The sequence below is a fragment of the Brachycentrus maculatus genome, unplaced genomic scaffold (assembly GCF_059751285.1).
Source record: "Brachycentrus maculatus isolate JH-2025_06_01 unplaced genomic scaffold, ASM5975128v1 h1tg000039l, whole genome shotgun sequence".
Classification (NCBI taxonomy): domain Eukaryota; kingdom Metazoa; phylum Arthropoda; class Insecta; order Trichoptera; family Brachycentridae; genus Brachycentrus; species Brachycentrus maculatus.
Window position 1 is genome coordinate 2064589 of NW_028280793.1, and position 14186 is coordinate 2078774.

At 34.8% G+C, this 14186-nt stretch overlaps 1 protein-coding gene across 15 annotated transcripts in view; it reads right to left on the reverse strand.

Annotated features, from left to right (window-relative positions):
- dac (dachshund family transcription factor) overlaps window positions 1-6314 on the reverse strand; it is a 302887-nt gene extending 296573 nt beyond the window's left edge. For 14 of the 15 annotated variants that reach the window (XM_088277146.1, XM_088277141.1, XM_088277144.1 and 11 more), the window contains exon 1: window positions 5580-6285. In XM_088277146.1, coding sequence (XP_088133272.1) covers window positions 5580-6157 — 578 coding nt within the window. In that variant the 5' untranslated portion in view covers window positions 6158-6285. Of the gene's footprint in view, window positions 1-5579 lie in introns of all 15 variants that reach the window. The other variant, XM_088277147.1, reaches the window with a different exon arrangement.
- Between the last annotated feature and the right edge of the window lie 7872 nt (window positions 6315-14186).

The window sequence follows — 14186 nt, forward strand, 5'->3', positions numbered from 1 at the left end:
TGTTCCTTGAGGAACACCTATATTGCTACAAATTTAAAAGACAAAAGTTGATATATTACATGTAGTATTTCTATGAGTGCCAACCTTTATTTCAACATGAAGGTATTCATTTTTAGTTCATCTTTAAATGTATGGATCTGATACATCATTTTATTTCCAGTTAGGCACAATTTTAAACATATAAATACATGTTTCAATTGGATTAGTGGAAACGGTTAATGAGTGTCAACCCTCGCGACCCTCATTCGAGTTCGGAGGGTTCCATCCCCTTGGGGTCACCTGTGGGAACACAGATAAATCTTCCACCTCAAGTAGAGCCTAACCCAACCAAACCCGTTAGCGAGAGATAAATCTAACTGCTAACTCTATTGGTTGTTTAGACTCCGTCCTTAACTTTGCCTATATAAGTATCACCTTTAGGTATTATTTACTTTTACTTAAATGAAATATTGGATTTATTACGCAAACTGTCCGATTAGGTCTTAATTAATTTGTTGGAAAAGTACCCGTATAAATAACAACATATTTTCTAAACATAATAAATCTTTTCATTAATTGATTCGGCGGTCACTTTGTGGTACAATCTATCCATTTTTAATTTAAGTTTTACTTAAATGGTAGTATTTACTAAGTAAAACTTAAATTAAAAATAATTTATCTTCGTTAATGGTGATATAAGGAAAAATGCAAGGCTAAGTTTAGCATTATCGATTTAATTAAGAAAGGTGTGTAGAGATGGTTTGGGCATCAAATAAGTAAAGAGAGAACAGCAAAACTTATTCATAAGGCGAATGTGGTCAGTAATAGAAGCAGAGAAAGACGGAGGAAAACTTGACATGATCAAGTATCTCAAATACTTGAAAGTGGTCAGGTCAAGAGTCGGTATAGTCGGCGGGTATGTGTGAGGAGATATATGAATGTGGAAGAAGCGAAAATTGTTTTGAAAGACATATTGGTGTGGCGTTCTATTATCTCTGCCTACTACTGCGGAAAGCGGCGTGATGGTTACTTAGTTAAGTAATAAAATAACTTTAATCGAAGTTCTTCAAGGAATAACGAAAATCATTAAATACACGAATGGTATGCTTCCTTTCTATGAATCACAACCCTTTAGGTGAAAATAATATCACTAAAATTGTAGGTAAAACCCATTAGATAAAAATAATATTACTATCTGTACGTGCTAATTAAAATACGTGTATAGATTGATTCCTTAAAATATCCTGTAAATTAAATTCAATCATCAGCCACAGCAATATGGAATTGATATACACAAAATATTTTAATATTTTGCTAACTATAGGTAGTTACCTACCTACCCACTGAACATTGATGAGGATTAGAGCGCTTACTTAAAATCGATCAATTATTACAAAAAAATGTTTATCTTCAGATTCGTACAACAACCTTTATCAAATGCGTTAATTTTTATGAACCTCTTTTTTGCTGTTAGCGAACTTAAAGCTCAAAAAGCTTCGCGTAGTATTCCGACGGGAGATATTGTAACGAAGCCTTTTACACTCCATTATATCTACACAATACCTACCAAAATATTGATTTCCTAAGATATGTATGGAGGGAAAAGATGTTGTGTTTTGATACGAAATTATTATTAATTTACTAGCTGTACCTACTGTAATTTATCACGCGTTGTTGTGGCTTACTTTGGTCAAATATAAATAAAGCATTGAAAATATTACTATTATTCGCGTATTCGATGCAACGTTGTGTTACGAAATTGCAAAGCAATCTTAAGCAAATGAATATTAACATTTTATTTTCATATATATAGCTTGATTGTCTTTCAAATCTAATTCAATTAATTTTGAATGAAACAGATAATTTCCGCTATCGTATAAAGTAGGAATATTTCATTGATTGATTTGGCAGTCACTTTGTGGTAATATATATCCATTTTTATTTAAGTTTTACTTGGTAAATACCACTATTTCTTAAAATCTATTGTGACACGTGTTTCAATGCATAACGCATCATACGGTATTTGAAAATGATGCGGAATGCATCGAAACACGTATCACAACAGATTTTCAGAAATAGTGGTATTTATCTACTATGTAAAACCTAAATTGAAAACAGGAGTATTTCGTTGAGGGCAAAACAGCTAGTAAGGGTAAAAGCACGTAAATTTACAGAGATCTAGACGCGCGTAAGTTTCGGCTAAGGCAGAAGAAATTGTTAGATCCGAATAAAATACAGTCGAAATATTTGTATTTCGACTAAAAACTGAATTTAATATCAAAAGTATTTCGTTGTGGCCTAAACAGCCCGTAAGGGTAAAAATACATATATTTTCAGAGAAAGACGCGCGTACCTAAGTCTCGGATAAGGCCGACGAAATTATTAGATCCGAATAAAATACAGTCGAAATACAATAAAGTCCAATTCCAGCGGTCACGGGGCCCAAAGTAAGACACACGACCGCAGTATTTGTGTTTATCCGGCGGTAAGGCGATCCGCGGCCGCCCTAGTAGGTAGAGGAAACCTAATATGTACACCCTGATTTATCATCTTCGTTGGGCAATTAGTGAAGCGAGAAATGGACCCCTCAGCCCTCGGACCCCCGGAATTCTGGACCCTAATCAGCCACCGCAATCAATTCTGATTTCTCACCATGTTCTCGGAAACGAATCCGATGTGATTTGATTCGGATTGTATCGATTCCACGATTAGCCTTGAATCGGTGTCTTTATATCGTTCTTCCATAATTCCACTTAATCTCAACTCCGCTTTTATGTTGATAACTAAAACGTACCTACCTACTCGGTTGATTAACACATTTTTTCTAAACTGCGACCTGATTTTTCCAGTAAATTTCTACGAACAACGCCAACAAAAATAGCCAAAACGCTTTTGATTGGAAATATTATTTTAAAATTAATCTCACGATGCATAGGTTTTTGTATATATTTATTACATATCCAATACTTTGTTTTCTTCGTTTCACCTTCATTTATATAAGTAGGTACGCTACAGAAAAAGCGCTTAATTTTTTCATGAAATAAAAATAGAACGTATTTTAAAAAATCTATGTAATTTAATTGTCAATTTTATTTTGAGGTATGCGTATGCGTTTGTAAGTACATATTCAATCAATTTTCATTGAAATGATATTTTTTAATGCAATAAAATACATCAGTTAATATTTGATTTGGATATATATCAAGGTAGGTACGATTACGTACCTACCTACCTTCAAAATACTGTATTTTAAAGAGGCAGAAGCTACTCGGTAGAATCACCAATAGTAAAAATAACCCTCCGTATATCTAAAATAACACAATATGAGCAGATATTTAGATGTTCATATCTACTTAATAAACGATTTTTTTGCTAAAACGTTAGAACCAGTATATTATAGGTATTTATAGTATACAAATCCAAAAAAAAATAACGAATTCTCGTAAGTATATTGCTGTAATTAATATTATAAAACTATAACGTAATAATTAAAGTAACTGTAGTTCAGCAATGATTCGTAATGCTTTGAATTCCCATATACAGAAGACATTTCACATATACAGAAGAGATATGTTCCTACATTTATGGGAAAGAAACGTAAGATTAATTGTATATAATTATTGTTACTGTTCAAACAGTACATATCTTTGTATTAAGACAAGTCTTAAACTGAGATTCGTATCTATGTAGTCGGGTAAACTAAACCGAGGTGGAATGAAAACTTCATTTTTCTATGATAACTCTATACCAATGTAATATTTATTACCTTTAATTAATGTGCGAGTACCTACTTATAAAAATTCGTTCTAAAATTATATTTTATTACTGCAACTAAGAACTCGTGTTTATATTAGTAATATATAAATAACTAATAAATTAAAGATATTCAAATAAGATATTTTTTTTTAACCTAAGTGTTTTGTAAAATAAGAAATATGGAGATAGGTTAAGTTTTTTTTGTACAAAAAAACAAACAACCAATAAAAACAAACTGCTCAAATACTTAACGCTTATTTAGTATTTCGATTAAATTAATAGGTGTACGAAATGTACTTAATGGAAAAGTAGTTTTTTCAATTAAGTTTTTGCCATTTCATAATTTCTTGGTAGAAATGCAATTTACCGTAAGAATAAAACAAGTAAACAAGTTTTATTTTTATTTTCATTTGACCAAGGACCAGGTTTCGTCGTTAGCGACATCATCAGACTGGTCTAATGATGTCGTAATGTCCATAACGACGAAGCCCGGTTGCCGGGCAAATATAATAAAGGTGGAAAAAAGCTATTTACTCCTGAATAAAAAGCTATTTTATAAATGGTATTTTATGTATTAATTTAATTATTTTTTTTAAAGAAGATCAAAAATCGTTCTTTAATCCTTGAGATAAGATTTGCTGGCGAGATATCTAAAAGATATATAAAACCTGTATCTTTTTCAACAACGGTATTAAAATATTGAGAGATATATTTGTATCATTCTACCGGGAGTAGTCTACCTGACCCATAATATTCCCGTAACAGTTTCATATTTGGGAATAAATCATCCCGGACTGAGGCAGGAGCAAAAAACCCTGCAGTATATTTGTGTTTCATTTACAAAAAAAGGTTGATTAAAGAAGCCGTTGATTTGTTTTTAGTTTTTACAGTCGGTGGAATTATTTGTTGCCGTTTCATCTTGAAGGTATGAATGGGACCAGGTAGGAAGGCTTATTAATTTTCTGAAGCTAAGTTTAAAGGAAGGTGGGCAATATTTTTTATGATCGAGGAACTTATTTGCATCTTGTCGAGTTGGCTGATCTCGATTGGATTATTGTTTTGGTATTATCTATGTTACGACTGGTCATAAAAGGGAAGATTGAGGGTTGCAGAGGGGCTAGAAGAAGGCGGCTTTCCTGGCTTTGGAACATTCCAGTGTGGACCGGGATGAGAGATACGGACAGGCAAGATTTCTCCCAACTGATCGTTAAGAAGAAGAAGATCGTTACTGTTTACTAGAGTTAGCACTCAGGAATGTACCTTCGTTATGACTAAATCTGTAGGAAGCTGTTTTGTAACGTTTGTATCTAATAGATTCATTATGATTTTATGGAACAATCACATGGGTATCTATAACTACACGGCAATGAATCATTTACGGCCGATTATGTTGAGCCAAGATCTGGTACGATGAATGTAATAATCCCATTTTCAGTGTCTTATCTCGGGGAACAATAGGAGAGTGGGTGTTGGGTGGAGTACAGAATCCCAGGAAAAATATTAGGCCTACACTCGTTACATTTGCACGCACACCGGATGAAAAAATTACGGTTTTTAATTTGTCTTCTTGTAAATTCTTAATTTAGTCCATAAAGCGGGCGCCGTTAAAATTTGTATTTAAAAATGCATACCGAGGGAGTCCCGAAACCGGGCAATTAAATCCTCAGTCCCGTTTCCATTAATAAGTAAGTCTGGTTTCGTCGCCTCAACCCTTCACGAGCACCGTTTTACGTTTGCATTTTTAATCCGGCCTAGCGCGAGAGTTAACACCACTTCTGGCACCGGGAGAGGGGAGAGGGGAGGAGAGACGGGAGATAGGAGAGAGGAGGAGCACTGACACGTACCTGGCCGTGGTGCAGTCCCGGTAGAGCACGTCGAAGTCCTTGCAGGAGAGCAGCTTGCAGCGGTTGACGCCGGGCTGGATGGCGCCGAGCCCGCGCAGGATGCGCACCTGCTCCACGTTGCAGACCAGCGGCACGATGTCGAGCCGCTTGAGCTTGGTGTAGACGGTGTGCAGGCCGCCCACGAGGTGCTTGAGGAAGAGCTCGAAGGCCTGCGGCAGGCACAGCATGGTCTCGCCCTGGATGATGAAGGCGGCCACCTTCTGCGCGCGGTAGTCCACCAGCTTGCACTCGTTGGCGGCCGGGTCCGAGGACGAGATGGGCGGCGGGCTGTTGTAGGAGCGCGGCGGGCCGTGGTGGTGCGCGGCCGCCATGAGCTCCAGCGGGGACGCGTGGTGCATCATCTGCAGCGAGCCCAGCAGGCCCAGCCCGGGCGGCGGCAGGTGCGGCAGCCGCGGCGGCAGCAGCGCGGGCGCCGCGGGCGGCGACAGCGGCAGCAGCGGCGCCAGCGGCGAGCGGCGCGGCGAGCGCGACACGCTGCGCTCGCTGCCCGTGGAGGCCGACTCCGCGGCGGACTCCATCTGCACTGCGCACTGTAGGTATCTCTATACTGTATACTGCGAACGGTCACTCGACCCGGAGCGATGCTGACAGTCGGACACGCGACACGCGACTGAGCTGCGGAGCTCTGTGACTGCGCCGCGAGCGACTGCGGCGGGAGCCACTCGCGATGGTAATAAATAAAAAGAGAACGAAGAAGCTCCGCCGTAGGTAGAGGCCCCGCGGGCGTCACGCTCGGCGCGGCCCGATTGGCTGCGGCGCGGCGGGCGCGCTCCCCATTGGCCGGCCGGCCGGGGCCCCGCCCCTCCCCCGCGCGGGCCCGCCCTTCGTCGCCGGCGCTGATAAAGAATGTCACCCGGCAATCGATATGCGCCACTTGCAGCGCCTCCCATCTCTCCGCACGACACTAATCACCTCGCTTTTCTTTAATTGATTTCCTTACGTTTCCTTATTATGTATCCCACCCCCCTCCCCCTCCCCTGCTACCCCTCCCCCCCCGCTCGACTCCCTCGGCGCGAAACGTATTAAGACGCGAAGAAATGTACTTAGGCTTTCTGTCATCGCATTGTTTATTACATACCACGTGGGTACTATGGATGTTATATCTTTTTTTAGTACATATTTTTTATTTGGATTTTTTATACTGCTTTTTACAGTCTTCCACACATACTTGAACAATCCAATCATAAACGTAATATAAAAAATGGAAAAAAATATTACGTATGTTAGGGGTACCTACATACCAAAACTTTAGGCATAGGTATTTAGTAGGTAGGTAACCTACCCATATGTTAAGAATTTACATTTTTTAAATAATCAAACCAGCAAATAATTTAGCTCGTTAAAACAATTTACTGAAGAGTATGATAAAATTTTGTAATACGTATGTAAAAAAAGTTCATCTCAATTATTCATCTCAAATTTATCATCATTAATATATACTTACTTAAATCCTTTTTTACTCGCACAACATTTAGAAGAAAAATGTATAACATTTAGAAGAAAAATGTATTAAAAGGTAAGATATTTAAAGGTCCACATCAAAACGAAGAGACAATATAAAGAACAATGGCAGAAGAAATAATAAAGGTCGATTTAAAATAAAAGCTTATTTAAAATATCAAGAAAATATCAGGCCTCGCGGGTGAACGCCCCTAGGTGTATTTTAAATATTCAAAATGAAGTTGTTGGAAGGAATGTCACGAACTACCTGCAGTGACATACATATGTTCCTGAAAAATAAAGAATGTTTTTTTTTATTACTACAAGGAGGTTACCTAATATTTTTTAAAAATAAAAATAATAAAACCCTTATCCGCACCCCAATGTTGCTTAGGGCACTGCGTCATATAAACGCAGTGTTATCTTGATCGTTTACACATAAAGGAAAGGTGATCAGCCCTCCGCTTCAGGTACCAGTCCAGGGTAATATTGAATAAATATGACAGTGAAAAATCACTAATATTTATTTTACCCCCCTTGGGAATCGAACCCGGGACCTCCAGAACGGTAGCCGAGCGTGCTGACCATTACACTACGGAGGCGGACAATTTAATTTAGTTATTTAAAATTAAATTAAAATTTAATATCCTTGTACGATATGACGTGGCGCAGTTGGTAGGCCGCTTGTCTATGAAACTGGCCTACCCGGTTCAATTCCCAACAATTGCAAAAATGAATTGAATATGGAGATTTATTTTCGATATGTACATTTTACCTTTTTTCTTCAGTACCATGATTTTTCTTGTATTAAAAAAAAAAGTTTGTAAAGTATGGTAGACACTGTTTATGTGTCATACAAAACGTACGCCACTGTCTACATCTTATATATTACAAAAAATCAGTATCAAAAACATAACGTGTGAAAATATTCTAACTGGCATGTATTTTAATATATGACTCGAATATATAACGAATCAAAAAAACACATATTTTTATCTTTCACATTAAATAATATAAAACAATAAAACGACCTTAAGACGTCTTGCTCAATGTAAACATTACAAACGTCAGCAATCAGAATAGAGAAGAATGAAAAAAAATACGCAAATTATAAGACCATGGTCATAAAATACAATCGATGATAAAATAAATATAATAATAATGTGCTAAAACGTAACATTAACGTAAAACGTAAAATAAAATAAAATGTGTTTATCGGCGTATCGGTGAAATTGGCACATGATTTATTGCATATTGCATGGGTAAAAAGCATTCTACTCGTATAAAACCTACCGCAAAACGAACCATTGAATTTTGAACAATATTAGACTTCTACCCATAAATTGAGTGAGCGCTGTGTCCGAATCAGCTGATAGACGCCGACGCGAGCCCGAAACATTTCGGTAGTTTGTAATCTGACGCTGGATCTAGACGTCAAACCAGGGATCGTAAACGAACGGTTGGAGAAACCAAATTTAAAATAAAAATAAATAAAAATAAAGAAAACCATGATCCTCCATATCACGAAATAATTTTTTTTAAAGTTTTGTACTGACATTTCTTGGTGGAACTGCATTTTATAGAATAAAAAAACAACTTTGTTTGTAATTTATCCACACGAATTTTATTTGACCAGCAACCGGGTTTCGTCGTAACCGACATCACCAGTCTGATAATGTCGATTACGACGAAACCCGGTTTCTGGTCAAGTAAAATTCATGTGGAAAAAAATACATATTTATTATTTTATTATATCGAAATCATTCGTTCACCATGTCTTGACTTTTTTTTACATATAATAATATTGAAGGTATGTACAACGCACAATGCTTAAGTAATAAGCACAAACAAGGCTTATAACTAGACTCATATATTTTTTAAGGAAATGATAAAAGGATATATGGTTGTAAAATATTTTAATCTAAGTGGCGTCGTGGGCTCGATTTCCGCCAATTTAAAAATAAATTCAATAAATACTTATTTGCAATTGGTACTGGTATTTGTGATGTATTTTTCACATTTACCTTCCCTATCCTTACTATCCTATCTGCAGACAAGCCTCTAAAATGGAGGCTTTGCGGGTTATGCCTTAAAAAAATAGGCACCTATGTGAATAATGAAGTTATGTCAATATGTATATCCATGTAAAACAACGTCAAAATTTTACTGATTTTTTTCTTCATGTTTATTTATTTAATAGTTTTCATTGTATTTTCAGAATATATTGTTTATAAATTTAGATAAAATAAAAGTATTGACTTTATAGTATGGCTATAAGTATGTGAATAGCTGGTGCATTACATATAAGAACATTTTTGACAGTTCAAAATAGTATTGGGGAGTTTTCTTTCATACCTACATTAGATTTTATCAATTTTACGATATTTAATTGAATTTATGATCATTAGGTAGGTACCTAGATAACAGTAGAGCAAATACAAAACCTCCTAGATCTTAAAATACATGGAAAAAGAGACATTTAAAATAATAAAAAATGTAAAAAAAAGAATTTACAGTAGGTATGTATCTATAATCTATTTTAAATTAAAATAAAAGTATGATTTTCGTACATCGAAACATTGGAAAAGTAGGTCGAAGCAAAATTTATTGTTTAATTTGTAATGTAACATCACAAATTCGGGATAATTGAGTTAATATGCGATATAATGTTAATTAACAATATTATTCGTCTATTTTCCTAAATAATTACACAAAACAGGGTAAAATATTCAAGAGCATATTAATAACTGCTAACCTTTTCTCCAAACATTGCCCCGAGTCCGAACGTCGACCCAAATCTATTCGCAAAGCTAACAAACAAATGTGGTATCGATTGTACCGCGTGCCGAACACTGACCATCCCTATGTTTGCGAACCCTGAAATAATGTCCAACCTACCGATAGTGCGGGGTAATGAACTTGGCGGTCGTTGCAACCGCTTTTTTACCCGAATCGGACGCAACTTTCACGGGTAATTATTGATAATCGGATAGCCGGGAAGGTAAATCCGCAGATAATAAAGATGAACTCTGCGAGCGCTGCAACCACTTTTTACCCGAATCGGACGCAACTTTCACGGGTACTTATCGATAACCGGATAACCGGATAGCCGAGAAGGTCGATCCGCAGATCATAAAGATGAACTCTGTGACAGCTGCAACCACTTTTTACCAGAATCAGACGCAACGTTCACGGGTAATTATTGATAACCGGATAACCGGATAGTCGGCAAGACCAATCCGCGGATTACAACAAAAATATCTTACTTTTTTTTGACATCAGCATAGATGAAGAAGATTATGAATGTCTGGGTATTTAAATGTCTTATGACCTGCCATAAGTTGGTTAAGTGATCACTTTACACACGTGCAACATTCGCTGCTAAATAAAAGCTTTTTAAATCTTATAAAAATTTTTTTAGCTTTATATTACATAGAATACAAACTATTTTTATACTTATATATTTCATATATATATATATATTTACGTTATCCAAACTTTTTTTTATACTTTCAGACACTTTTCATTCTTCATACATTCAGGCATTTCATTAAACATTTTCAAACCCAATTTTACATCATACAATTTTACGACTAAATAATTGAATTTTTTTTTCAAAAATGGCAATCCTATTTATTTTTATTCCCTGTACTATGGTTATTATTGTTTTTTTTCATTTAAAGCTACTTAAAATAATTAGGCAATTTATCGTTAAAAAAATTATAAATAAACCTAAGCATTTTATTAATTAGTCTCTTTTTTATAGGTAACTAGTTGAGTTCTTCTCCCATTTTTTCTACACTCTTACTCCACTTAGGAATTATTTTTTTTTTTTTTTGACATCTCAATCACACTTTGTGAACAAGTATTTGGCCACACTCAAAAGGTTTGATAACTCGTTTCGTTACCGTCAAATTTAATACAAATTGAATAAAATCTTGCGGTAGGATTCTCGTCTATCTGATATTCTGGGTGAAGGTCGAGGAAAGTAGGCCGGTCGACGACCCGGCTATGTTACGCAATATTACCCCGTAATTATGGAATTCGTTTAACATTTTCAAGCACTGAAAATTTCTCTTTTATACATTAATCCTACGTAAAAATCTACTTACTACATGGCTAAGCGAACATTGTGAATACGACAAGTACTCGTATTATCGATTATAGGTGTATTAGGATATTTGGAAATTAAAATAAATAAACGTTTCTATTTATTTATTTTAGTTTTTATTAAATACCACCATTAAAATCTATTGTGACACGTGTTTCGATGCATTCCGCATCATTTTCAAACACCGTATAGTAATAGGTACATGTTAATGCCTAGTATTCGTTAAATAGCAACTTAATTTTCTTTAAACCCAGGTAACATTTGAAGAAATTGATTTTTTTTAAACACGGTTTTGTACTGAAAAAATAAGTTTTTCAACGAAAAAAATTTATGTTTTTGAAAAGAAAACTGTCATCGAAAGGTAAGGAGTTGAAAAAATTCATAGGTAGTTACATATTCTAAAAAAAACAAAAAATCCAATTTGTATTTTTTTTACATGGGCGTGACCTGGCGACCGGCTCTAAGCGTTTCCTTACTGCTGACTGAGTTTTTACCAACTGAAATTAAATAAAAATTTGATTGATATAAATAACCACAAAGTGACATGCCGAATCAAGAAATGAAAAAAAAACAGGTTTGATTCATAAAAAGTTTAACTAAAAAAGTATGTAAAATGTACTTACAACATTTTGAGTGTGTCCAAATACTTGTTCACAAAATCTGGATTATCTTCAATTACAGGAGTTATTTTCATATTATTTTTTGACATCTCATCAAAGATGAAGAAGAATATGGAAGTCTGGGAATTTACGGGGCTTACGATGCTTAAAATGTTGTAAATAAATTATCTGGTCAAATTATAAGCTTAATAATAAAAACGAAAATGGTATTTTCTGGCGTTTCTCATGTGTGTGATTATAATCCAGGATTCGGATCTCACATACTAATATAAGAGTTTCTGCTTAATAAAAAGCTTCTTTGCATCTCACCAATAGATGTCTCTAGTGAAGTTCTAGTGATTCATGAACAAGGTTTCTAAATTGGTTCATATATATATAGAACTTCCAAGAATTTGAGTAGTGTGGTTGTCAATAATGGGTAAAATTGGTGAATGTTACACGTGTGTAAAGTGATCACTTAAACCAGCCTATGACGGTCGTAAGCCCCGTAAATGCCCAGACTTCCATATTCTTCTTCATCTTTGATGAGATGTCAAAAAATAATATAAAATTCAATAGTTGGAAGGCTCTTATGGCATAGGCTTACATTTTAAAACATGCAATGAGAAAACGTAACAATGAGATTCTCATTATTTTATCTATCCCCTAATATTACTTCTTATCACACACGCACTTCCTCCCCCAAGATTTCCTGTTTTATTTTAGTATCTTAACCAACAAACAGATATGAAATGGAAATACATACCTACTGAAGTACCTATTCTAATAAGATTTTTTGAACTAAAAAATATATTTTTATATTTTATCTCAATTTGAAGATAATTATCTATTCACAGTAGCGAATATAAGAAGATAAATAGGAGATATAGATAATTTGGATTGGTATTTTTTCTGAGATCCCAGAGCAGATAAAAATTTATAACATACTACCCGACCCTGCGGACGTTGTCCTTCTAAGGCGATCTTTTTCGGAAATAAATGTATTTATAAATTATGGATGAATTTAACTATTTATTCCAATGAATTAATACACAAGGAATGTAAATTTTAATATGTGTTTCCATTGAAAGAATATTATTTATTTGTTGAATGTTTTTCGCAGATGTGGCACATTTTATTGACTTTGTAAAACAAAACAACTTTTTTTAAACTATGTTTTATTGATACATTTTATCCAACCGGTTTCGTCAAGAACCTTATCATCATCAGGGTTTATGTGCTAAATTCAATACAATGTTTTAGAATTTAGTACATAAACCCTAATGATGACAAGGTCCTTGTCGAAACCGGTTGGATAAAGTGTATTAATAAAAAGTGGTTAAAACAAATTTGTTTTATTTTACCTTCTTCTACTTCTTCTTCTTCTTTTAGGACTAGGTCCTGTCATTCTCCGGTCCGCTCCTGGGAGGTGGAAGACCAGCTATCCCTCCATCGTTTAGGTGGTCTTCCTGGGGGTCTGATCCCGCTTATGCTGCTGTCCGCTGCTATCCTCACAATATTATATTTTATTAAGGATATTATTTCATATAATCGCGCTTTGTATCGTTAAAAAAGTCATATAATTGTCAATTTATAAACAACAACTAGATATTAGGGGTAGACTTATATACATTATATATATATATATATATATATATATATATATATATATATATATATATATATATATATATATATATATATATATATATATATATATATATATATATATATATATATATTATATATATATATATATATATATATATATATATATATATATATATATATATATATATATATATATAGACGTTCTAAGAATTTGAGTAATGTGGTTGTCAATCATACTCGTAGGTAGGTATAATTGGTGAATGTGGCACGTGTGTAAAGTAATCACTTAAACCAGCCTATGACGGTCGAAAGCTCCATAACTAGATATAACCGGAGTTCCATATTATTCTTCATCTATGTTAAGATGTCAAAAAATATGAAATATGATACCCTATTAATTCTGAATAGTTTACAGGCGATTCAAGATTTAACTCATCAACTATGTCCTCAGATAGTTAAAAAGTATCATTGTGCAAAATATTACTGAGATGATTTAAAAGGTGACGTAGGAAGCAGAGAGAAAAGTAATAATAACAGAAGAATGAAAGATAAGTAAATAAATTAGTTACAGCGGCTGGTAAAAACCTTGGAGCCAATTAAAGAATTCAAATTCGAAAACCAATAAAATATTGTTAACAGGTTGTAACAGAAACATTTCTCATCTCGTAAAGACTAATATCTCTATCTGGGATACGATACTGCATTCGAGTATTAAATCCTGCAACTCGTTTGTCTTCTGATTTATTGCTCTGTTTTATCCGCAGACATGTTTATGAAGCTGCAAAT